This window comes from Aedes albopictus, chromosome 1, assembly GCF_035046485.1.
Source record: "Aedes albopictus strain Foshan chromosome 1, AalbF5, whole genome shotgun sequence".
Lineage (NCBI taxonomy): Eukaryota > Metazoa > Arthropoda > Insecta > Diptera > Culicidae > Aedes > Aedes albopictus.
The window spans coordinates 189,240,736-189,268,302 of NC_085136.1; the positions used below are offsets into that span (position 1 = coordinate 189,240,736).

At 46.0% G+C, this 27,567-nt stretch overlaps 1 protein-coding gene and 1 long non-coding RNA gene across 2 annotated transcripts in view; one reads left to right on the top strand and one right to left on the bottom strand.

Moving 5' to 3' along the window:
• The window catches only part of LOC134285399 (uncharacterized), a 401,391-nt gene that overhangs the window by 39,478 nt on the left and 334,346 nt on the right, over positions 1-27,567 (bottom strand). The window lies entirely within an intron of this gene.
• LOC134285171 (uncharacterized) lies at positions 20,081-27,404 on the top strand. Its single transcript, XM_062845395.1, has 3 exons — positions 20,081-21,212; positions 22,289-27,092; positions 27,152-27,404. Exons 1-2 carry the CDS (start codon positions 20,081-20,083, stop codon positions 26,635-26,637), a joined length of 5,481 nt encoding a protein of 1,826 aa, XP_062701379.1. The 3' UTR covers positions 26,638-27,092; positions 27,152-27,404.

The window sequence follows — 27,567 nt, forward strand, 5'->3', positions numbered from 1 at the left end:
ATGCTCACCAAGTTACGCTCCACCTGATCCACGCCTTCTTGTGCCAACCGGATCTGTCTGTGTTGTCCGGCATTCTTGCAACATGCCCTGCCCATCATATCCTTCCGGCTTTGGCCACCTTCTGGATGCTGGGTTCGCCGTAATGTGCAGCGAGCTCGTTGTTTCATTCTTCTCCGCCACACACCATTTTCCTGCACCCCTCCGAAGATCGTGCTTAGTACGCGTCGCTCGAAAACTCCGAGTGCTTGCAGGTCCTCCTCGAGCATGGTCCATATCTCGTATCCGTAGAGGACCACCGGTCTTATTAGCGTTTTGTACATGGTGCATTTGGTGCATGGGTGAATCTTTTTCGACCGCAGTTTCTTCTGGAGCCCGTAGTAGGCCCGACTTTCGCTGATAATGCACCTCCGAATTTCACGGCTCAGGTTGTTGTTAGCCGTCAGTAAGGATCCGAGGTAGACGAATTCCTCCACCACCTCAAAGATATCCCCGTCTATCGAAACATTACTAGCCAGACGGATCCGGTCGTGTTCGATTCCGCCTACCACTATGTACTTTGTTTTTGATGCATTCACCACCAGTCCGACCTTTGCTGCTTCGCGTTTCAGGCGGGTGTTCAGCTCTGCCACCGTTCCAAATGTCCTGGCAATAATTTCCATGTCGTCCGCAAAGCACACAAATTGACCGGATTTTGTGAAAATCGTTCCCCGGTTGTTGAGCCCGGCTCGTCGCATCACACCTTCCTGAGCGATGTTGAAGAGTAGGCATGAGAGTCTTGTCGCAGTCCCCGGCGAGATTCGAATGAACTAGATAGTTCATTCGAAATTCTTACGCAGTTTTGCACAACCATCGTTGCTTTTATTGCTGTGTGCGTTCAAGATGCAAACGGTGCCCAAATGCGCTTCAAACGAGGTAACACAGTGTTGCCAAAGGCAAATTAGCAACCATATCCAAAACCACCGCCAACCTAGGATGCCGAATATCAACCTATTATGTATGCATATTGAAATACCTAAAAGCTGTTGAAAACTATCCATTGATAAGTTACTAGCAGATTGTTTTAGTTATTACTAATGTAATCCATTTCTGGAACATTTCAAACTGTAACTTTTTTATTAGGAGAATATCAACTATGATTAGTCGTCTAAAATAGATTTACATAGCTCATAGAAATAAGGTAGCTGCGCAAAAAAAAAAAATTTTTTTTCAACGTTTCACGTGCATATGCCCCACTGTGTATTGAAACGAAAATTTCACCGTAGATTTTCGTTTAAATGACTGCAATAACTTTCTTTTATGGGGTTGAGGTACTCCAGAAAAAATCAGACATCTACTGTGATTGTGGCATAATTCGGGCGTTAATGGGTTAAGGCCCCTTAGCGTGTCAGCTCAAATTTTGTTCTTCTTATTTGATTCTTATTCCAAACAAGCATCAAGCACGATAGTAGTTGTGTAGCCTTTCTATACCAATTCCATAAACAAACAAGCAAAAATAGCACCGCTTTGTCTCGGTACCTCCAATGTAATCATTTCGACAATATAAATCATTTGAAAGCAACTCAAGCAGTAAACTACTCTACTTCAATGAATAACTAGGAAACATATCCTAATGTCACGAAACATGTTAGATTTTATATGTAACAAGCTAGAAATTATCGAATTATTTTGGTACGCTTTCCGACTGTTTATGTTTGCTGCAACAGCAGTGCTGGCGGACCGCTTGGTGAAGATTTCGTAAATTATAATGCTTTGCTTATTTCACTAACAATTGTGATAAAAAAGTAAAAAAAATAATCACCCCATAAATTATTTTTGATTTTATGACGCATAACCAATGGGTTTGACTTGACTTTTTGATTGATTTCGATAAATTTTATTGATGCTTTGGTCAGCAGGATCGACATCACTGCGTGCAATGATCGATGGTTGTGCGCGCCAAAAGACATCACCGCGCTGCCGCCGTCGTCGTTGGTACTGCGGTGGGTGGTAAACAACGCCAACCACATTTTGAGTGCGGTCGAAACAAATCGTTAAAAATGTCTACTTTCGAGTGAAATAATGCTTTAGTATCGTGATGACTTGGAAAGAGGCTTGTATTTGAAGAAGTGTGAATTCATTTTTATGCCAAATATCTTGCGTGTAATTGATTATTTTACAGTATAAGATAAACGTCGATTTTTTACAAATATGTATTGGTGCAATGTTGTGTAAAGTTGATTTCGGTCAATGATTTTGAAGAAGCCATTTTGCGATGACACGCTAAGGGGCCTTAAGGCCGCAGGGGTAGCAGGGACGAAATTCCTGGGGCCTGACGCACTAGGCCGTGTCGATTTTTGCAAAATTGCGAATACACAATCCCGAATAGTCACAAATGGTTGCAAATGGACCCAAATGAAGCCCTGCAAAATTTAAAAATTCTAAAAAATCGGTAAGCTAGTCCGCAATTGACTTGAAGTTTTATATGGGAATTTTAATTTTTCTGTATGGGGAAATCCAACTTTTCAAACTTTTGAAGAAAAAGGCACATTAAAGCAACTCTAAAAATCCGCTCCCCCCCTGAAGATTTAGTGCATATATTAGGGAACATTTTGTTAGAAGACAACTTTTTAGTTGCACTTAAGATAAGGGCGTTATTAAATTTCGAAACAATGGACATTTTTTTCGCATGATTTCTAACTTCTTTAATTGGCATCACTGCACGTTTTGCGTGTTGAAGAGGGTGGTAACAGCCATCTGCGGCGTCACCACCCGTCGCTAGATGGAGACGCAAGTACCTGATAAAAATGAGATAGTAAGGATTGTAAATACTCTTGCGATATTGCTTTATAAAAACTTGGTATCTTCGGCAAAGTTGTTGGCATGGTCAAGAGCTGTCCAGTGGTGAACTAAATCATTGGCAAATCCATCGCTGGGCGGCGCTAGTGTGCATACAAACTGCATGCAAAAGTATTAACGTATATGCGTGTATCTCAATAACGTGATAATTTAACTGTGTGGTGTCTTCGACAAGTTGTTGGCTGGGCCACGGGCTATCCAGTGACGAACCAAGTAAGTAGGAATTCAACCGATAGGCGGCGCTAGTGTGCATACAAACTGGATGCAAAAGTACAAACGTATATGTGTGTATCTCAAAAACGTGATAATTTAAGTAGGTGGTGTCTTCGACAAATTTGTTGGCTGGACCACGGGCTATCCAGTGACGAACGCAATACAGTCTAGACTCCTACTACACGATTAGTTCTGGGGTGCAGTAGGAATCCGTGTTGTAGGAATCCCAGAGCTTATGGGATTTCGCCTAGTTGGGGGTGTGAGCGAATACTATATCAGGAGTATTACAAGATAGCACCATACTTTCTTTGGCAAAGTTGTAGTACTAGAATAGATCTACCACACAATGCGAACTAATATCCAATTAGTTGGCAATTTGGCCGATAGAGGCGCTATGTAGAAGTGGTTGCATATGTTCACTCGCCAGTAGAAGCACTCATAAGTTATCGCTTGCGATATCTCAAGATCTACTTGATTTGGAACAATGCTGTCTTCGGCAAAGTTGTTCAGTAGGTCAAGAACAATCTGGTGGTTAACCAATTAGTTTGTGATTTCGCCGCTAGGTGGTGCTAGTTGTCAAGTAAAGTTTCAACTTCTCTAGCTCGCGATCCAGATCAGATAGAAAAGTGCCGTCTTGGTCAGAGTTTTTCAGGAAGTAAAAACCTATCTCGTGATTCAACATTTAGTTGGTGATTTCGCCGCTAGGTGCCACTAGTTGTTAAGTAAAATTTAAAACTTCTTTAGCTCGCGATCCAGAGCAAATAGAAAAGTATCGTCTTCGGCTAAGTTCTTCAGGAAGTCAACAGCTATCTAATCAAATAACATTTAGTTTGTGATTTCACCGCTAGGTGGCGCTATTTGTCAAGTAAAATTTTAAACTTCTCTGACTCGCTATTCCGAGCAGATAGAAAGTGTCGTCTTCGGCAAAGTTCTACAGGAAGTCAAGAGCTATTTAGTGAATTAACAATTAGTTGGTGATTTCGCCGCTAGGTGGCGCTAGTTGTCAAGTAAAGTTTCAAACTTCTTCATTTCGGGATCCATAGTAGATAGAAGAGGGTCGTCTTCGGCAAAGTTCTCCAGGAAGTCAAGAACAATTTTGTGATTCAACATTTAGTTGGTGATTTCGCCGCTAGGTCGCGCTCTTTGTCAAGTAAAATTTCAAACTTCTCTAGCTCGCGATCCAGAGCAGATAGAAGAGGGTCGTCTTCGACAAAGTACTTCTAGAAGTCAAGAGCTATCTAGTGATTCAACTATAAGTTTGTGATTTCGCCGCTAGGTGGCGCTAGTTGTCATGTAATGTTTCAAACTTCTCTAGCTCGCTATCCAGAGCAGATAGAAAAGTGTCGTCTTCGGCAAAGTTCTTCAGGAAGTCAAGAGTCATCTTCTGATTAAAAATATAGTTTGTGAATTTACCGTTAGGTGGCGCTAATTGTCATGTAAAGTTTTAAAACACTAACTCAGGATCTATAGCAGATAGAATAGTACTGTCTTCGGCAAAGTTCAACAGGAAGCCAAGAGCATTCTGGTGATAAAACAATAAATTGGTGATTTAGCTGCTAGGTGATGCTAGGCTGCTTGGAATCCACAGCAGATAGAAAAGTGTTATCTTTGGCAATTTTCTTCAGAAAGTAAAGACTATAAAACAACCTGGTGATTCAACAATAAGGAGGTAGTTGGCAAATAGAATTTTGAACATCTCTATCTTGGATCCAGACACCGAGGATGATGGGCAAGTTTGCTTTCTTGCTGAGCAAGCAAACTACGCCTTTAATACTGTGGCCGGATCCACGCTTCCCCCGGTGGCTGAACTCCACCGTATTGGTCCTCGAAGCTGGAAGGCCAGAGAAACATCGACCGACTTTACCATGAAATCCCTTTTCCGAAGAAGCTCCAACCCCACGCAAGTTCAACACACTTTCGTCAGAGAATCCAAAAAAGATATCAACACACCGAAATCTGTTATACTGATGGCTCGAAGCTATTAGATCGTGTAGGCATCGGCGTATATGATGCCAACTTCGAAATATCGCATCGATTACCGAATCAGTGTTTAGTATTTTCTGCTGAAGCTGCAGCAATTCTTATTGCGATTTCAGAGCCTAGCGAAAACCCTATGCTGATAGTCACCGACTCTGCCAGTGCCATACAAGCCATTAAGAGCAGTACCAACAAGCACCCATTTATCCAAGCTATTCAGGCCGAGCTGGACATCGGAAACACGCCAGTAACTCTCATGTGGGTTCCTGGTCACTGCGGTATACTGGGTAACGAGCGCGCCGATGCTCTAGCCAGCATAGGCCGACAAAGTGAGCTTTTTTCTAATACAATTCCAGGAGACGATGTGAGATTGTGGATCAAAAATGTCTTATGGAGAGCATGGGTTAGTGAATGGAATCAAGATAGATCTCTCTTCTTTAGAGAAATCAAGTAAGAGGTTAACGCATGGAAAGATCAACAAAACTGGAAAGAGCAGAAGGTTTTATCCCGTCTTCGAACCGGCCACACGCGTGTATCCCATAATATGGGCGATGGCCGAAATTTCCACAAAGTTTGTGAAACGTGCAGTACCCAGAACACTGTACAACATTTTACCAGTAACTGCCCAATCTTGGAACACCTCCGAATACAACATGAGATAACGTTTACAAGTCGTGCCCTCCAAAATGACTCTGTATGCGAAAGGACTCTGCTGAACTTCCTCAAAGAAGCTAGGCTATTCAATGAAATCTAGCAAACGACTCACGCTCGACATACGGACCAGACACGGATATTTAAGGAAAACAACACCAATGGATATAATCGACCCAGCTTATCACATGGTTAACGATGTGGAAAACTCTTTTGAAGAACACCGCCTTTAGAAAGGACTTTTTAGTCCAATATGACTGACAGCCTAGTTTTATATTTTTTGTAAACTCTGTACCACTGGAAGGTACCCTTCAGGTACTTCCAGTTTAGTGTGTAATTCTCCAAGAGATGAACCAGCCTCGGGCTGAAAATCTCTTTAATAAAGATACCATACCTTGGATCCAGACCAGGGTTGACAATCGTCGTTCTCTTCACCGCCGCGCAAAGAAAAAAAATATCACATTATCCCGATAGAACAACATTGACGACTAGCTTCTTCATTGCCGGTAAAGCGTTCCACGATGAACCCGAGAATGAACCTCAATGATAAATAGTCGACCACCAACGTTTTTGTCATCCTTTTTGTTCCTTGTAAACGAACGGCGACCGGCGAAGGAAACGCCACCAGGAAGTAGCATTTATTAGTGTTTCAGCACGTATGCTATTGTTGCACCGCAATAGTTCTGCTGCTTAATAGTAATCCCAAGTAACACGCTTGTCACATAAGAGCGGAACAAAAACCTGCTGCTGTAACTTTTATATGACAAGTGCGTTACTTGGGAAGGATTGACAATTCAGAGGTCCGATGTTTGATCCCAGATGCAAACTTTTTTGTACAAATATTGAAATTCATATTTGTGTGTTACTGTGTGACAACATAGACTCCGTCCACAGACAAACAGACGTAACACTCATAAACATGGCTTGGCACGTGCATTTAAAGATCAATTTACATTTCATTTAATTTCCACTATCCTTCCACCAGAGGCGCTAGTGTTCGATCGTTTTGATGTTTGCCAGTGTACACGTTGCTGAATCATGCAATCGACAGTATCTCGAGCGGTTCTTCGAACAGGTGGCTGTGTGCTCATGGAAAATATACCGGGCAAAAGTTTTTGATGAATTTCCTCCAAAAGTTACGTCTGTTTGTCTGTGCTTCGTTGATTAGCGCACTTGAGTGAAGAGCGAAACAAAACGACAAAAGATTTCATTTTTCTTAAAAATGCAAGCCCTTCATGCAACTAATTGTTGAGTCACCAGACTGCTCTTGACTTCCTGAATAACTTTGCCCAAGACGACCCTCTTCTATCTGCTCTGGATCCCAAGATGGAGAAGTTTGAAGCTTTACTTGACAACTAGCGCCACCTAGCGGCGTAATCGCCAACTAATTATTAATTCACTAGATAGCTCTTGATTTCCTGGAGAACTTTGCCGAAGACGACACTTTTCTATCTGCGCTGGATCGCGAGCTAGAGGCAAAATCACCACCTAACAGCGAAATCACCAACTAAATGTTGAATCACCAGATAGGTTTTTACTTCCCGAAAAACTCTGAGGAAGACGGCACTTTTCTATCTGATCTTGATCGCGATCTAGACAAGTTTGAAACTTGACAAGGCGCCGTCCACAAATTACGTAACGCTCTAGGGGGAGTGGGGGAGTATAGCCAAGCGTTACGGCCCATACAACAATTTTCGGGGTTTCATACAAAAAAGCGTAACGGAGGGGGGAGGGGGGTATCAGGTATCAGTAGGTCGGCTCTAGAGGCACGTTCTCCTCCATTCGGGAAATTTGTGCCATCGCCATGAACACGAGCCTATTCATCATTTACCTGACGGAGAAGGGAAGGAAAAAGGATAGGACATGGGAAAGGACAGGTAAGGGAATAGGATCGTCATACTCGCAAAAGCGTACCACAATGGGTTCACATAGCGTCCTAAAAAGGACACTGTAATAACGCATAAGCGTGCCACAATGGGTTCGAACAGCGCCCTGAAAAGGGCACTGTGATAATGCATAAAGCGTAAAGAGAGCCTATAGCTCTTTACCACAGCGGGTCAAGAACAACAGAACGTCCTGAAGATTCAGGTTTCTGAAGTCAGTTTCACTTAATAAGTGTTTACCGAATACTCGGAAACGCAGTTGCGCAAAAACTGGACAGTTACATATTAAATGATACGAAGTTCCATAATCGGATTCACAGCTATCACATGCAAATGAATCAGCTTGCTGAATATTCGCCATGTGATAACTGAGTCGGCAGTGGCCAGTCAATGCTTTGACCAGCATGCTGCAATTCTGCTTTGACAGATTTGTTAGATACTTTGCCACCCCTAGAGATGGCTCAGTACAATACAATTTTGTTTGACGACATGACTCCAAACTATTCCAGTATTGTTTGTGCTGAGTGGCAGCCCACGTGTCAATCCGAAGCTTCACCCAACACTTGGATACCGGAATAGCTGGCTCAGGGCCAATGAAGTCATGTGATGCTCCAGTGCGAGCTAACTCATCAGCCAATTCATTTCCAGCGATGGAAGAATGGCCAGGTACCCATACAAGGTGAACAGCGTTTGCTGAATTCAGCTCCTCAATTTGAGTTCGACAAGCGATAACTATCTTCGACCTGGAGTTGGCCGAAGCAAGTGCTTTAATAGCAGCCTGGCTATCTGAACAGAAGTATATTACTTTGCCCATTACGTGCTGCTGAAGTGCTGATAGCACTCCGCACATAAGAGCAAAGATTTCGGCCTGAAAAACGCTGCAGTGTCTGCCAAGTGAATAAGACTGATACAGTCTTAGCTCACGAGAATAAACACCAGCACCTGCTCGACCTTCGAGAAGGGAGCCATCAGTGTAACATACGATGCCGTCTGAAATACTTCTCTCCAGATAACCAGATGTCCACTCTTCCCTGGAAGGGAATTTCGTGGAAAATGTCCTATATGGAAAATTACAAGCAATTGTAAGATCACTTGGAGCAAGGACAACTTTGTCCCAATTCACCAAAAGTGGAAACAACGAGGTGTGTGTTAAACTGCGGTTCACAGGAGTTTCCTCTAGTAAACCGAGTACCCATAGGCGGTAAGTGAAAGAAAGTGCTTCTTGTTTGAGATGAATGTGTAGTGGGGCAACGTCAAAGAGAACTTCGAGAGCTGCCGTGGGAGTTGAAGAGAACGCTCCAGACATCGCCATTAAGCACATCCTTTGGAGATGGCCTAACTTTGATTGGACCGTTCTCACTTCGCCCTTTTGCCACCACACAAGGCATCCATAGGCCAATATTGGCCGAACAACAGTTGTGTAGATCCACTTGATATACTTGGGTTTTAAACCCCAAGTTGTACCAAAGGTTCGCCGGCATTGCCCGAAGGCCATACAAGCTTTCTTGATTCTGAACTCAACATGAGGTGTCCAGGAAAGCTTAGAATCAAGAATGACTCCAACGTACTTTACCTGTTCAGTCACATTGATTTCAGAATCAAAGACACGTAAAGTTCGAACACCATTACGGTTTCGCTTTTCCGTGAAAAGAACAATAGATGTTTTACTCGGATTTACCGAAAGGCCATATTGGCGACACCAACCCTCAACTACCTGAAGAGCGTTTTGCATCAGGTCGAAAAGGGTGCTGATGCACATACCGACTAACAATGTTAGGTAGTCGTCGGCAAAACCATAAGTAGGAAAACCGCTATTATTGAGTTGCCTCAACAGCGTATCTGCTACGAGATTCCATAAAAGTGGTGATAAAACTCCCCCTTGGGGGCATCCACAAACACTCAATTTCCTAATCGCCGCTTGACGCAATGTCGAGAAGAGATGTCGGTTTTTGAGCATTTGGTGAATCCAATTGGAAATCATTGGAGATATACCATGACCCCGTGCGGCTTCCAATATGGCATCGAAAGGCACGTTGTCAAAGGCACCCTCGATATCTAAGAAAACACCCAAGCAGAATTGCTTTTGAGCGAATGCCTTCTCGATATCGTAAACAACTTTGTGTAAAAGAGTCGCAGTGGACTTTCCAGATTGGTAAGCATGTTGGTTCACATGAAGAGGCACATTGGCCAGATGAACATCACGGATGTGATGATCGACTATGCGTTCTAAGCATTTCAGAAGAAAAGAGGTCAAACTGATAGGTCTGAAGCTCTTTGCTTCTTCATACGACGCGCGACCCAGTTTCGGAATAAACTTCACAGTAATATCCCGCCAGGATTTGGGAATATACCCTGTAACAAAACTGCAAACAAGTAGCTGTTTCAAAACATGTTTGAAATGATCAAATCCCTTCTGAAGCAAAATAGGATAAATCCCATCTGCCCCAGGAGATTTGAAAGGAGCAAAGCTATTAAGTGCCCATTCAATCGATTCTAAAGTTATGATACTCCGAGCCGAAGCTAAAGAATCATAACTACAAGAAAAGACATCAGGTTCATCCGAAGATGTAATATCCACACATCCGGGGAAGTGTGTACTGAATAAACATTCTAAAACTTCCTCATCAGAGGAAGTGAAATCACCATTTGGCAAACGAAGTTCGTTCACTTGAAAATCCTTAGATTTTGCAAGGATTTTGTTCAATCGACTGGCTTCACTCAGACTGGAAACATTTGTACAAAGAAAAAAAAAAATTTGTACAAAGGTTTTTCCAGCCGGATCGTTCAGCAGACCGAAGAGCTTTCTGGTAGGCCTTGCGAGCCGACCTGAAAGCCTCCGATCCAGCCGAACGTCGTCTGTTCCAACTTTTTCTACATTGTTTCCTGAGCTTCGCCAGATCAGAGTTCCACCAAGGGGTTCCTCTCGTGGTCTTCACAGACCGCAGAGGGCAGGCTTCTTCAAAGGCTTCCATGATAAAGGCCGTTGTAGTATCAACGGCATCATCTAAATCACTTGGAGTGTCAATTGATGGTGAGTATCCATGAAATTTGGCTGCAACCAAATCGGTAAAGAGATCCCAGTTGGTTGACCGGGGATTCCTGAAACGCAAAGTTTGCGAAGTAACATTCACATGTTCAAACAAGATGTAACGATGGTCAGATAAAGATTCTTCATCTGACACATGCCAATTGGTCAGCTCATGACTAATTCTGCTAGAGCAAAGTGTTATGTCTAACACTTCCTCTCTACCAGATACCATGAAGGTTGGGCGGTTGCCTATGTTAAGTAATCCAAGATCTGTACTACTTAAGTATTCCATCAAACTGGAGCCTCTCAAATTGATGTCTGAGCTGCCCCAGATTATATGGTGAGCATTAGCATCACTACCAACAATTAGCGGAAGGCCTTTTGAAGTGCAGTATGCAATGACTTGCTTGAAAGCATCCGTAGGGGATGGTTCATCATGCGGTAAATAAACCGAACAACAAACGTATTTCCTGTTGAGGTTTCCAACAGATACATCTATTGTGATAGCACATACATCTCTGGTAGTTAGTTCAGAGATGAGTGTAGCAACGATTGCGTTGTTGACAAGCACACATGCTCGAGGCATGACACGTGAGTTTGCCATTTCATTTTTACTGAAAGTAGCAAACACCGGATTTACAAGGTTTCCTAAATAGAAATTCCCCTTACGAAAGTAAGGTTCTTGGACTAACGCCACTTGGGCTGTACCATTTTGCATAAGTCTACAAAGATTGATCGTTGCTGTTCTTTTGTGCTGAAGATTGATCTGAGCTATCCTAACCGTAGCCACTACCCAAACTAGGCAAGATTAAACTCTTAACAATCACAGCACAAAAAAGAACAGCAACAATAAAGCCAGATCGGTATCGATTTGAGTGCGCCAAAGGCGAGGATTCACAGAATACACTGTGTAAAACGCATAATGCGAAACCATATAGGTGAAAATCTAAACTAATTAATAACATCTTCATAATCTCGCCCTTATTCAGCCTCAAGTATGAGATTGAAGAAGGGCAGCTGATTGTCTCGGAGAAACACAAGGTCCACCGCGCTATTGCTCCGGTTAGCACAGTAAGGGCAAATACTGTGGAGGGTGCCCTGGTACTCCACAGGCTCCGTTTGCGATTAGGTTTTTATAAGACCCCCCTAACCATTCATTCCTAGGCACGGTAAGCGTAAAGCCGCATAACACCATGAATTAGGGGTCACCTGATTAGTGGATTCCTACCACTGGAACAGGCGGTCCGTAGTGCTATTCTTAGCCAGTTGAACTAACCGCTACCGACACTACACAGCTATCTAGGCTGATCGGGAAAAGAAGTTAATATTGGTGATCAACTTCATACGGGCCCGAAATCACCAACTAAATGTTGAATCACCAGATAGGTTTTTACTTCCCGAAAAACTCTGAGGAAGACGGCACTTTTCTATCTGATCTTGATCGCGATCTAGACAAGTTTGAAACTTGACAAGGCGCCGTCCACAAATTACGTAACGCTCTAGGGGGAGTGGGGGAGTATAGCCAAGCGTTACGGCCCATACAACAATTTTCGGGGTTTCATACAAAAAAGCGTAACGGAGGGGGGAGGGGGGACGAAAAAGTTCGATTTTAGCGTTACGTAATAAATGGACGCTGCCCAACTAGCGTCACCTAGCGGCGAAATTACAAACTAAATGTTAAATCATTAGATAGCTCTTGACTTCCTGAAGAACTTTGCCGAAGACGATACTTTTCGATCTGCTTTGGATTCCGAGATAGCGGAGTTTGAAACTTTACTTGACAACTAGTGCCACCTAGTGGCGAAATCAACAACTAATTGTTGCATCACAAGATTGTTCTTGACTTCCTGAAGAACTTTGCCGAAGACGACTCTCTTCTATCTGCTCTGGATCGCGAGCTAAAGAAGTTTAAGATTTTACTTAACAAGTAGCGTCACCTAGCAACGAAATCACCAACTAAATATTGAATCACTAGATAGGTTTTTACTTCCCGAAAAACTCTGACGAAGACGATACTTTTCTATTTGCTCTGTATCGCGAGCTAAAGAAGTTTGAAATTTTACTTAACAACTAGTGGCACCTAGCGGCGAAATCACCAACTAAATGTTGAATTACCAGATAGGTTTTTACTTCCTGAAAAACTCTGACCAAGACGGCACTTTTCTATCTGATCTGGATCGCGAGCTAGAGAAGTTTGAAACTTTACTTGACAACTAGCACCACCAGATTCCGAGATAGCGGAGTTTGAAACTTTACTTGACAACTAGTGCCACCTAGTTGCGAAATCAACAACTAATTGTTACATCACAAGATTGTTCTTGACTTCCTGAAGAACTTTGCCGAAGACGACTCTCTTCTATCTGCTCTGGATCGTGAGCTAAAGAAGTTTAAGATTTTACTTAACAACTAGCGCCACCTAGCAACGAAATCACCAACTAAATATTGAATCACCAGATAGGTTTTTACTTCCCGAAAAACTCTGACGAAGACGATACTTTTCTATTTGCTCTGGATCGCGAGCTAAAGAAGTTTGAAATTTTACTTAACAACTAGTGGCACCTAGCGGCGAAATCACCAACTAAATGTTGAATTACCAGATAGGTTTTTACTTCCTGAAAAACTCTGACCAAGACGGCACTTTTCTATCTGATCTGGATCGCGAGCTAGAGAAGTTTGAAACTTTACTTGACAACTAGCACCACCTAGCGGCGTAATCACAAACTAATTGGTTAACCACCAGATTGTTCTTGACCTACTGAACAACTTTGCCGAAGACAGCATTGTTCCAAATCAAGTAGATCTTGAGATATCGCAAGCGATAACTTATGAGTGCTTCTACTGGCGAGTGAACATAAGCAACCACTTCTACATAGCGCCTCTATCGGCCAAATTGCCAACTAATTGGATATTAGTTCGCATTGTGTGGTAGATCTATTCTAGTACTACAACTTTGCCAAAGAAAGTATGGTGCTATCTTGTAATACTCCTGATATATTCGCTCACACCCCCAATTAGGCGAAATCCCATAAGCTCTGGGATTCCTACAACACGGATTCCTACTGCACCCCCGAACTAATCGTGTAGTAGGAGTCTAGACTGTATTGCGTTCGTCACTGGATAGCCCGTGGTCCAGCCAACAAATTTGTCGAAGACACCACCTACTTAAATTATCACGTTTTTGAGATACACACATATACGTTTGTACTTTTGCATCCAGTTTGTATGCACACTAGCGCCGCCTATCGATTGAATTCCTACTTACTTGGTTCGTCACTGGATAGCCCGTGGCCCAGCCAACAACTTGTCGAAGACACCACACAGTTAAATTATCACGTTATTGAGATACACGCATATACGTTAATACTTTTGCATGCAGTTTGTATGCACACTAGCGCCGCCCAGCGATGGATTTGCCAATGATTTAGTTCACCACTGGACAGCTCTTGACCATGCCAACAACTTTGCCGAAGATACCAAGTTTTTATAAAGCAATATCGCAAGAGTATTTACAATCCTTACTATCTCATTTTTATCAGGTACTTGCGTCTCCATCTAGCGACGGGTGGTGACGCCGCAGATGGCTGTTACCACCCTCTTCAACACGCAAAACGTGCAGTGATGCCAATTAAAGAAGTTAGAAATCATGCCAAAAAAATGTCCATTGTTTTTTAATTTAATAACGCCCTTATCTTAAGTGCAACTAAAAAGTTGTCTTCTAACAAAATGTTCCCTAATATATGCACTAAATCTTCAGGGGGGGAGCGGATTTTTAGAGTTGCTTTAATGTGCCTTTTTCTTCAAAAGTTTGAAAAGTTGGATTTCCCCATACTGAAAAATTAAAATTCCCATATAAAACTTCAAGTCGATTGCGGACTAGCTTACCGATTTTTTAGAATTTTTAAATTTTGCAGGGCTTCATTTGGGTCCATTTGCAACCATTTGTGACTATTCGGGATTGTGTATTCGCAATTTTGCAAAAATCGACACGGCCTACTGACGCACCCCCCCACTTGCGAGTCAGCCGCGTAGTCGCCAGCTAAGAATAGGACTACTAGCCCCAATTCAAGGTATCAAGCGACCCGTGCTGAGGAATGAGTGATCGAGGGGGTGAAAAAGATGCTCGATCTTTAACGGAGCCTGTGGGGTACCTGGGCACTAGCGTGGTTCAAAAAATCGTTTTTGCTCCACACCGTTTATTCGATTCGTAACCAGATTCTATGCCTTCTCCCAAAATTTGAGCTCATTTGGTTGAAAATTGAGAGTGCACAAGCCCTTCAAAGTTTGTATGGGAATTACTATGGGAAAATGATGTTTTTCATTCAATCGATCGTGGTATTTTCCCAAGTGCCCTAGAACGTTAGTTAACCTTCGGTACTCCTAGGCTACTCTATCAGCTACATCTTTCCCGAAGACCGCATACAAATCGGATGCCTCATTAATTAGTTGTCGATTTGTATCCAACAGGACAAACTTTAGCAATGATCCTCTAGCTTCCCAGCAGGCAACATTGCTGCATATGGCGCCAAAGATAGCACACTGAAATCATGGCTACTATGTTTCACTGCAAAATTCAGTGATGCCCACTGATTAGTTTAACCATCATGAGTAAAGATTTCGATTCTGGATAAAAATCGGTAACTAATTAATGAGGCATGCGATTTGTATGTGGTCTTCGGCAAAGTTGTAGCTGACAGAGTAACCTAGGAGTACCAAGGGTCAACTAACGTTCTAGGGCATTTGGGAAAATACTACGATCGATTGAATGAAAAACATCGTTTTCCCATAGTAATTCCCATACAAACTTTGAAGGGCTTGTGCAGTCTCAATTTTCAACCAAATGAGCTGAAATTTTGGGAGAAGGCATAGAATCTGGTTACGAATCGAATAAGCGGTGTGGAGCAAAAACGATTTTTTGAACCACGCTACTGGGCACCCCCCACAGTAAGCTGTCCCTTACCGCGTTAATGCAGGGCTCTGGCGTGATGGACATTCTTTCCCATGCTACTCGTGGGATTTAATCATGAAGTCAAATAAACAAAATCAAAATCTAGGTGGAAATAGTGGTGGGATCAACCCCTTCGCAAGAAGCGGGTTGATGAGATCTCCGACAAGGTGAAGTGAGGAGATGGACGCTGGGAGTTGCGTACGCAGCTCAAGCGTGGGTGCTCCAGTCCAGTGACTTTAATGCCTGGGCCGTGGAATGGGGAAGCCGTTTCACGAACCAGCGGGGTCAGATTCTGCTAGAAACACTGGCCATCTTAGATGTGGACTTGGCTAATGTCGGTTCCAAGGGTACCTTTAGTCGAAACGGAGCGGAGTCAATTATTGACGTGACCTTTTGTAGTCCTGGCGTAGTAGTTCGAACTGGAGAGTAGATGATGGCTACCACGGTTGCAAAAATTCCGAAGCTCCGAACGAACGTGAGTTTTTGTTTTTGTCTTTTCACCATACCGCTTCTGACGTTGAAGCCCCTGTCCTTCACGGAGGCAATTGAAAAGAGAATAAAAATTCTCTCGTCGTCACACTGGGGAGACGGCGAGGTTTAAAAGCAACATTTTTCCTGTGACCGGCACTCATACGACAAAAAATCACCACGCTTGCTTATGGGCGAGTCGCATTCATGCGGCCGGTGTTGGCATGAAGCATCCATCAGCGCAGAGCGTGTGTTTATGATGGTGCAGTCATTACCTCCACAAAGTAGTTGGATTTTTTTGCGTTCACTTTCAAGTATCTCACAGCGGAGCTGAAAATGAATGTCAAAAGCATTCAGTTCAGCAGAAATTCATTCAATTGAATGAGATTTTTTCAACCCTGATGGCTACACTCACAGCGACCACCTGGCGGTTCGCTACAGTATCGACTACAACAACAGCAGACAGCGGATTGAAGAAGAGGCAGCTAGGCCAAGGCCAAGCCCAAGCCCTCGCAGGTGGTAGACATCATACTTCGACGAAGAGGTATTTAGGGAGGCGCTCCGCCGTGAGCGAAACTTAATCGGTTTAGTCGGCGACGAGCTGGTAGCGGTGCTCTCACGTGCGTGTGATGCGACCATGCCCAGGCGAGTCCAGCCTAAAAATGGGAGGCCACCGGCTTTCTGGTGGACCGACGCGATTGCGGACCTGCGCCGCGCCTGCCTACGGGCTAGGCGGCGGATGCAGTGAGCACGATCAGAGGAAGAGCGAAACGAACGGCGGGTGGTGTTCGCCGCTGCAAAAGCCGCGCCTAAGACCGAGATAAGAGCAAGCAAAAATGCCTGCTTTGAGGGTCTCTGTCAGAGTGCCAATACGAACCCGTGGGGTGACGCCTACAGGATCGTTATGGCCAAGACGAGAAGTGTGATGGTTCCTACAGAGCAATCTCCAGAGATGTTGGAGGGGATCATTGGAGGACTTTTTCTGCGTCATGATCCTAGTCCTTGGCCTCCTTTCGTAGGACAGTTGGGGACTGGGGCTGGCGATGAGGAGAGGGTCACCGATGTGGAACTTGCGGGGATAGCTAAGTTCCTTAGCGTAGGTAAGGCCCCAGGTCCGGACCGAGTTCCGAACCTGGCCTTAAAAGTAGCTATTGCAGAGGCTCCCGAGATGATCAGGTCTGCTATGCAGAAATGCCTGGACGAGGGAGTTTTCCCAGAAGCTTGGATGAGGCAGAGCCTGGTACTATTGCCAAAGGCGGGGAAACCAGACCCGTTGGCATATAGACCAATATGCTTGATTGACACGGCGGGGAAGGTGCTCGAAAAGATCATTCTCAATAGAATGTTGAGGTTCACCGAGGGCGAAAATGGTCTTTCGAGCAACCAGTACGGCTCCCGGAAGGGGAGGTCCACCGTAGACGCTATCTTGTCGGTTACAAAAACCGCCGAGAAAACACTCGAGCCTAAGAGAAGGGGAATTCGCTTTGCGCGGAAGTGACTCTGGATGTAAGGAATGCGTTTATTGCGTAGAAACGGCTATCTCAGTCTTAATTTACGACGATTTGTTTTATTCTAATCGTCGTAAATTAAGACTGAGATAGCAGTTTCTACACAATAACATCCAGTTCCAGTCGAAAAATCCCAAAAAATATGGAATGCGTTTAATAGCGCCAGCTGGTCTGCTATTGTCGATGCGCTCTTGCGTCTGGGGATACCGGAGTACCTGTACAAGATTCTCGGAAGTTACTTTCAGAATCGTGTACTAGTATATGACAAGGTGGTGGGTCGGAAGTGCTTTCACATAACCTCAGCAGTCCCGCAAGGTTCCATCCTGGGTCCGGTGTTATGGAATGTCATGTACGACGAGGTGTTGAGGTTAGAGTACCCAGTGGGAGTGGAGATTGTCGGATTTGCCGACGATATTACGCTCGAAGTCTACGGTGAAACGATCGAGTAGGTGAAGATCTCGATCATACCAGTGCCCTACGGTCGAGATCGATCCTTACAGCGATTAAGTGGCCGCGGAGAGGAAGTCCCGGTAGCGGTGCTGTCGTGGCGTCGGTCTACTGGGTTGGATCCGAGCCTGCGGTTGGAAAGGGGTCCCCAGCAAGGGTCGGGGTAGGTGGAGACCCTTGCCTTCAGCAGGTCAGATCGGGTTGCACGTGGGCATCAGTTCTTGATGTCTGCAAAGCAGTTGGGCGTGGGCGGGGCCTGTCCGTCTTCTGAGGACAAAGGAAGTGGCGAGGACCACTCGGGAAACTGGCTAAGTGCCAGCATGTTACCGTGATGGTTTAGAAGAAAAAAAAAAAGACTAAGACTGCAGTATTTCGTCCCTTACCGCGTTAATGCAGGGCTCTCTTACCACGTGGCCCTCTTTTCCCGTGATATCAAATCAAAATCAAGCAACAGAAGATAGTGGTAGTGGTGAGGTTTGCCCCATTCAAAAGAAGTAGATTAGCGAAGTCTCTGTTAAGGAGAAGCGAGGAGGCAGGAGCGGGAAGTTGCGCACTAAGGGGCTGTCCATAAACCACGTGGTCATAGGGGGGGGGGTCGGCCAATGACCATTTTGTATGGACAAATTAAAAAATTTGTATGGACAAATGACCACGCGGGGGGGGGGGGGGGGGGAGGTCGAAAAGTCCCAAAAAAATGACCACGTGGTTTATGGACAGCCCCTAAGCTCCAGCGTGGGAGCTCCGTTCCACTCCCTGGCAAGCCAGCCGGTGGAGATACTGGACGGAGCGTGGCTGTTGAGGATCATTAACCAAAACAGAGAAGGACGGCCCGCGGTCAAGGTGGCTGAGCTGAGCAGCAGCTTGGCAAGAACATTGTTCGGTCCAGCTGCGTTTAGGAACCACTGTATCAATCTCATTAGATCACATTCGCAAAGAGAGCTATCTACAATCTCTCATTCTCAGGAGAATACTGAAATTCATTTAAGTACCCGATTTGGTCAAAAATAAAGCCAGTTCAATTCCGATCACAATCACGAAAACACGTCTGTTAGTGAGATACGTCGCGCAATAAATCGTTCAACCCAAAAACGTCGTAGTGCAGTGCTTTTTGAGGAAGAAGGTCAGTGATCGAAGGCCGAGGTCAAGGACCTCTAAAAAAGACCCGCGTCTGGACGGACACAGATCGTTTACAGTCCACTTGTGTCCACAAATAAGTCCGTGCCAGAACATGGTCCTTCGAGCCGGATGAAGACCGGTGGGGCTAAAGACAAAGGTGAAAGTAACTTTAGTGCAAGTGGTGATTCGAATCGAAAATGAAATTCCGCAACAGCGGCAAACCATGATTAAAAAAGTGCTATTGTGTGCCTGAACCACGCTCCCCTGCCGGCAGAGCAAATGTTTCCGCAGTAGTAATAGAAGGCAAAAGAAATTAATTGTGCGTCGTCGATATTGAGTCGCCGTTGTTCGAGTGCACCACGCCGGTGCTTACACGGAGGAAAGTACCGCAGTGATTTTTTGCGGTTTCGTCGGATCATCAAGGTGGAGTGGCCGGCGGCGCGCCACGGAACGTGTCGTCAGAAGAGCTGTTCTACGTGCGAGAGGATACGGAATCATCCCGATTGCCGTCAAGGGAGTATTTTGCATGGTTTTTGTGGTTGGGTTGCATGTGCTGGGTATGAGTTGGGTGAAATTGAATAAAGTTTATACTATATGTTGAGCGTTTTCTTCCGGGTAGTGGCCTGGATTGAGTTGGATTGCCCTTGGACTAAAAGTTCTGGTCTTGTCGTTGGTTTTCGATGCTCGTTGTCATTCTCCGCTGTAATCCCCTGCTGTCAAATTGCTGGTTTTCGGTCGGTCGCGCGGAACGCTTGGAGGAGTAATTCCGGTAGCAGTGTTCGGGATTCGCGCAGTCAAGCTGATTCAGTGAATGAAAAGTGGTGTGAAGTGAACCAATAAACTTAATCGGCAAATTTACAGTACTGCTGTTGAGTGTGAAGTGATAGATAAGTACGAACACGAACTTAAGTTTGAACTTGTGCTGTGAACAGTTAAGTGCCACGAACCATTAGTGATTTGATCATCCAACAGTACTGTAAATTTGTGGGTGATTTAGATAACTGTGAAGATGGTGACCATGGAGGAGTACAAGGAGCTGAAGAAGCAAGAAAAGCAGTTAGTCGGCATCATGAATGGCATCGCGCGTTTTGTGAATGAGTTCCAGAAAGGAAGGCACGAAATCCAAATCGATGTTCGCCTGGAGACCTTAGAGGAGGCTATGAAGAAGTTCTACAGCGTTCGGCGGAAAATTGAGCTGTATTTCGACGATGAAGATAGTGCTAGTGAAGTGAAAATAGCTGAAAATACCCGATCAGAGCGAGAAAAGCGGAAGAAGAGCTTCGAGGAGTCGCTGTACAACGTTCAGGAGCAATACTTCGAAGTGAAGGCCGCGTTGATTCAGCTGCGGCCAAAAAAGGAGACCCCACGAGCCACCATCGAAAATGTAGTTGAAGTTCAGCCAGTATCCCGGGTGAAACTGCCGGACATCAAGCTTCCGAGCTTCAGTGGGAGGATTCAGGATTGGACCAGCTTCCGAGATACCTTCCGAAGCCTGATCCACAACAACCAGCAGCTGGCAGACGTCGACAAGTTTACCTACTTGCGGTCTTCGACCACCGGTGAAGCACTACAAGAGCTGAATTCGGTGGAGCTAACGGGCGACAACTACGAGGTGGCCTGGAAAATGTTGGAGAAGAAGTACGAGAACAAGAAGCTCATCGTGAAGGCCCACCTGGACGCGTTGTTCGCCGTTGAGCCAATGCGCAGAGAGAACTGCGAAGCGCTAAGTCACATCATCAGTGAGTTCGACAAAAATCTGCTGATGTTGAACAAGATTGGGGAGCAGACGGCCAACTGGTCGACGATATTGGCGTACATGGTGTGTTCTCGTCTCGACCAAACCACTCTCCGCAACTGGGAGACGCGCCACAACAGTAAAGACGTCCCAAAGTACGACGACCTAATGCAGTTTTTGAGGGATCAGTGCGCAGTGCTACAATCGATAGCCCCCGCAAGGGTTCACGAAAGCGATAGACGGCCTAGGCTCTCAACGACGCACACTACGTCCCAGGCTCAGCGAAGATGCTTGTTTTGCGGAGATTCGTACCATCTACCGTTTAAGTGCAGCAAACTGCAGAACATGAACGTGGCTCAGCGAGTGGAAGATATCAACAGAAAACGACTTTGCAGAAACTGCCCAAGTAACCACAAGCATTATATCATTGCACGAATTAGACTGCATATCAACCTTTGCAATGCGAAATGCAGTAATTGTACACTTATCATGCAATAATCCTTTAGATTGGCATTATCAATGTTTTGATGCATTACATTTTTTCTTTACATTAGGGTGCATTAAAAGGTGATATACGATAATTCAATTATTCAACACTGCAGAAACTGTATAAATGCAATGTACAAACTAGCAAAGGTTGCTCTAACAATACAATTATAAAAGCTTGACTCTAATGATAAACAAATGAAATCAAGAAGAGCTAACAACTTCACGGTCAACTATAACGGTCTTCAACACTTCTGGTTCGACTCCCGACCAACTTAATCTTCGTTTGAACCACCGATCGACGACTTTCTTCAGCAACACCATTTTAAAGATGACCTTTTCTCTTTTCTGATGATCACATGCCAATAATGATGGAAACCGCAATTAGCATAATGTTATGAGCAGTGTACGAAGGGTGTTTTAATTTTCTTATATTGGTTAAATATCTTCTAGAATGCATTATGTATTTATCAGTGATCTATCAGAATGTGATTATAGGGATTCTTTTACATATGCCATTAGTCGTTTTGCCCTCTACTGAAATGGTTGAGGCAGAAGAACGGTTTCTTTTTAGTTAATGAAATATCTCTTGTTACCACTGTAGCAGAAACGGTCTACGGCACCAGCGCGTATGGAACTCATCTAGCGGTCTTTAACACTTCTGGTTCGACTCCCGACACGGCAACAAAAAAAATGGTTAAAGCATTCATGTGGGAGGCATTAGTACCGTCGATAACGAAACGGTGCTAAAAATAGATTTTTGTTTTGGTTTTTCGTGTTGCACGTATTAAACTGTGCTAATGCAAATGTACAGCACATGCATTTATGTCACTTTAGCAATGGCTGTCAACGTGCTGCAATATGTGGCACTAATTTAATTTTAGTGGGGCCCTTTTCGACTTTAATATTGCTTTAATGAGGTGTTTAAAGTAGTGCAGCATTATTTACACAATTTTAAATATAAATATATGGCCAAATTGATGCACTTATATACAGCTTCGTGGTTACTTGGGTGTTTGACAGCCGGGCACTTCGCTGAAGGCTGCACCAGAGGGTCGTGTACTCGCTGTGGGAGAAAGCACCATACGTTGCTGCACTTTGACAGGCCATCGAGCAGCGGTAATCCAGCGAAGCCATCAGTTCCTGCTAGTGTCCCGCAGTCCGTTCCACAAGCGCAAAACCGACCAAATTCAGTTCCAACAGCGCACCAGCAACAGCCACAGCAAATTCGTTCGAAACCACAGAGCCAGACACAAACACCATCCACTCAACCAGCCACACAGACACAACCCACATCATCATACCCGGTGATCCGCTCACAAAACACTCACCCACAACCCACCACTGACCCACAACCTGCAATTTCTCTCGAAACCACTGAATCACCGCACGGCTTTGGCACGACAACTCGTCAAGTGTTGATGTCAACTGCTGTCGTGAAGGTGGTAGATCGTTTTGGAAACACCGCACTAGCCAGGACACTTCTGGATTCGTGCTCGGAGTTTTGCTACATGACCAGTAGCTTCTCCAAGAAGTTGAAGTTCCAGGCCAAGACGAATTTTCTGAAGGTGCAAGGTATCGGAAACAGCAGCTCAACCTCAACGAAATCTGTGGAAGCGAACATCGAACCAAGACACTCGTCAATCTCCTCGTTCGGTGAACTGATGCAGTTCCACGTTTTGCCGAAAATCACCCAAGCGTTGCCGCTCAAACCTGTGTGGATGGATTTGCTGGAGATTCCATCCGAAATAGTTCTAGCAGATCCCACGTTCGGAGAGCCTGGTCCGATAGACTTGATCATCGGAGCGGAGTTTTACTTCGACCTACTGCGGACCGGAAGAAGAAAGCTGAGCGACAGCGGACCAACGTTACAAGAAACAGTCTTTGGCTGGGTCGTGTCTGGAAAGATTCCGGAAATGGCAAGCTCGCTTCTCACAACAGCGAGCTACGTGTGTTCGACAGCAGACCTCCAGGAAATGATCGCTAGGTTCTGGGACTTGGAGACCTGTCATGTCAACCGGACTCATTCCGTGGAAGAAACAGCCTGTGAAGAAATGTTCAAGCAAACAACGACTCGGGACGAAGAAGGCCGGTTTGTGGTAAGCCTGCCAAAGAAGGAACACATGCTGGAGCGGTTAGGAGAGTCCCGTGCAATAGCCATGAAGCTGTTCATCGGCTTGGAGAAGCGGTTCGCCCTGAACGCCGAACTTAAGGAGTCCTACAAGGAGTTTATCCATGAATATCTCCTGATGGGCCACATGAAAGAAGTCGACGGAGAGCAAGCCATCGGAGATCCGGTGTACTACATGCCGCATCACGCGGTGTTGCGACCGGACAGCACAACAACAAAGTTGAGAGTCGTTTTTGACGCGTCGTGTCGGACTTCTAGCGGCATCTCGCTCAACGACGCTTTGATGGTGGGGCCGGTCGTTCAGAACGATCTGATATCCACAATTCTCCGATTTCGTCAACACCGGATCGCCGTCATCGCCGATGTAGCCAAAATGTATCGGATGGTCCGGGTTCCAGAGGAAGATCAACATCTACAGCGCATCCTTTGGAGAGACACACCGGAGGAATCGGTGAAGACGTTTGAACTGCTGACGGTCACGTACGGCACTGCGAGTGCTCCGTATCTGGCCACAAGGTGCCTGAAGAAGCTGGGAGAAGACAATGGATCTACGCATCCGATTGCAGCTCGGGTTGTCCAAGAGGACTTTTACGTCGACGATATGTTGTCAGGAGCGGACACCGTCCCCAAAGCACGGCAGCTGATGAACGAAGTCATAGAGCTGACTGACACGGCTGGTTTCACCCTGCGAAAGTGGAACTCAAACTCACCGGAGCTGCTTTCGACCTTGCCCAAGCATCTACGAGACGAGAGGTCAGTCCTGGATCTAGACTCCTCAAGCGCAACGGTCAAGACTCTGGGGCTGCGATGGGACACCCAGTCCGACGATTTCTGCTTCGCTTTCCCCGAGTGGAGATCCAATTCCTCCTCCATCACTAAGCGTAGTGTTCACTCCGACGCTGCTTGTTTCTTTGATCCACTGGGCCTGGTTGGGCCAGTTGTAGTCCAAGCGAAAATATTCATCCAGCGGCTCTGGCTGCTAAAATGCGACTGGGATGATCCTCTCGAAGAGTCTCTGCAGGAAATGTGGATGGAATACAAGCAGAACATGGTCGCATTGGAGTCCCTATCGATTCCTCGCTGGCTCGGCGTCAGCAACGACTGCACAGAAGTGCAGCTACACGGGTTCTGTGATGCATCGGAAGCTGCGTACGGAGCGTGCCTCTACCTACGTTGTACTGCGTCGGATGGTACTGTCACTGTCCGGTTGATCACCTCCAAATCACGAGTGGCACCTTTGGAAAGCCTCCAGAGGAAAAAGAAGAAAATGAGTATCCCCCGCCTTGAGCTGTCCTCGGCACTTTTGCTGAGTCACCTGTACGAGAAGTACAGCCAGATCCACCCGAACCTTCCAGCGTACTTCTGGACAGACTCGATGATTGTCAAGTGCTGGCTGGCTTCGCTACCCTCTCGGTGGCAAATCTTCGTAGCAAATCGCGTATCGGAGATCCAGCATCTCACCAAGGATGGAGTTTGGAACCATGTTCCGGGCACCGAAAACCCGGCAGACCTTATCTCCCGTGGAATGTCGCCAGCACACCTTCAGTATCAAACACTTTGGTTCGAAGGTCCGCAGTGGTTGGCTCAAGACCAACAGTTTTGGCCCGACGCAGGCGATCCCCCTAATGCAGAATTGGATTCGACCATGCTGGAAGAACGACCATCACCTGCATTTCCAGCTCAAGCAGTACCTCCAAGCGAAATCTTCGGAGAACGTTCGTCGTTCACGGAACTCGTCCGTATCGTAGCACTGCTGCTTCGATTTCGGCACAACTCGCAAAAATGCAATCGGCCGTCCAGGAAAACTGGTCCCCTGACGCTCGAGGAACAGGAACAGGCAACTATCGCTCTAGTTCGCTTGTCCCAGCAGGAATGCTACCCACAAGAGCTAAAAGAGTTGGCCAAAAGAGGATCGGTTCACGACTCGTCCAATATCGCTGCGCTGCATCCACAACTTTGTGACGGCGTGATGCGCGTCGGCGGCCGGCTCTCTAAGGCATCGATATCGTCCGATCGCAAGCATCCCTATATTCTACACCACAAGCACCCTCTCGCAACGATGATCGTACGGCATTTCCACTACAAGCTCTTTCACGCCGGTCAGCAGCTGCTGATTTCGGCGGTCCGCGGAAAGTTCTGGCCAGTTCACATCCACAGTTTGGCCAGGAAGGTGATTCACGGATGCATCCCGTGCTTTCGCAGCAAGCCCAAGGTTTTGGACCAGTTGATGGCTGATCTTCCGTCAGCGAGAGTCAACCCTGCACCACCGTTCATGAACGTCGGCGTGGACTACTGCGGTCCATTCCAAGTCAACTACCCCAATCGTCGAGCGAGTCCAGTGAAGTGCTACGTAGCGATTTTTGTCTGCCTAGTAGTGAAGGCCGTCCATCTAGAGCTGGTGATGGACCTAACCACCCAAGCGTTCCTAGCAGCGCTGAAGCGGTTCGCAGCTCGTCGCGGCAAGCCCCAATTGATAATGTGCGATAACGCAACGACCTTCGTCGGAGCGAAACGGGAGCTAACCGAGCTGCATCGACTGTTTCACGACCAGAAGTTCCAAGAGCAACTTATCAAGGACACCAGTTCCGATGGCATCGAGTTCCGATTCATCCCTCCCCGCACTCCAAACTTTGGCGGACTCTGGGAGGCGCAGGTCAAGTCCTTTAAAGGGCACTTCAAGAAGGCTGTTGGAACAAAGGTTTTGAAGGTGGACGAAATGTTGACTGCACTGGCGCAGATCGAAGCGGTCCTCAACTCACGTCCGCTAACCCCAATCAGCAGTGATCCCAGCGATTTCGAGGCTCTAACTCCAGGGCACTTCCTGGTTCAGCGACCACTAACTGCCATCCCGGAGCCTGATTTGCAGGATCTTCCCACCAATCGCCTGTCGAAGTGGGAGACTGCTCAGCAGGTGTCACAGCAGGTCTGGAGCAGGTGGTCTACACAATACCTCTCGGATCTCCACAACCGCACCAAGTGGACCAAACAGCGGAACAATATTCGTATCGGCACGATGGTCCTACTCAAGGACGAGAATGCCCCTCCTCTGAAGTGGCACTTAGGCAGGGTCGTCAAGGTCTTCGAAGGGTCGGACGGCAACATTCGTGTCGTCACGGTCCGCACTAAAGACGGATGCTTCGATCGAGGAATCTCGAAGGTCTGTCCTCTTCCTATCCGAGACAACGAAGAGAGCCCTCAACTCTCACCCGCATAAGTCACTCGCCGAGTGCACACCGGTGTTACGGCACCATCCAAGTTTTTGTCAAGTCGTCTCAAGAGCAATCAAGGTCAAGTTGGTATCGTCTGTGCATGTCTTGTGTACGTCATTTGGTATGGTGAAGGTCTCGGCGCACAAGGCGTCGGCGGTGACCACAGGGTCATTGCAAGATTTAAGCAAATTTCTAATCGTTGCATATCGTTGGTAGCACCACAGCGTTCGCTACCGTCTCTCATCCGGAGGAATCCATGGTAACTCCTCCAACAGCCGTCGTCGACCGTTTGGCAGTGAGCTTGGCCAGCTCGCATTGCCGATCAGCGAATCGATGGCACGAAGTTACGAAGTCGAAGAAGGGTGGTCATCCGACCGCAGAAGCACCTACGCCCGGCAGAGACTACCACCCAGGTTTACACTCTACGGAGGATCCTCAGGCGCCGTTCTTGCCTGGGTAGGTAAGTTGTTCCGGTTTTCAAATTTCTACGCACAACCACTACATCCAATCCTTTTCGAGGAAACCACCAACCAAACCATCACCATACGTACCACCACTACGAAGTACCGCAAGCAGCAAGGAAGTAAGCCAGCCATCAACCGATGGAGTGGCGCAAGGTCGTGCCAGACGATGACCCCGACCGATCCAAAACGAAGCACCGTGAAGCCCATTGAAGTCACTCCGAAGTCCCCGAATCCAGTCAAGCCACCGTAGAAGAAGAAGAAGAAGCCATCCCGCTGTGCACCCGGCACGGCATTCCTGGAGATAGCCACGTGAGCACAAGCAGTTCCCCACCGCACGCACCCGCGTGGCGATGTCCCGTCGGCAAGGGTCGGCGAAGTTCATCATCAGCAGCAACAGAAGCAAAGTGAATTCCAAAAAAAAAAACATATTCCAATATTGTTAAATGTAAGGAAGTGAACTAGTAGTGTATA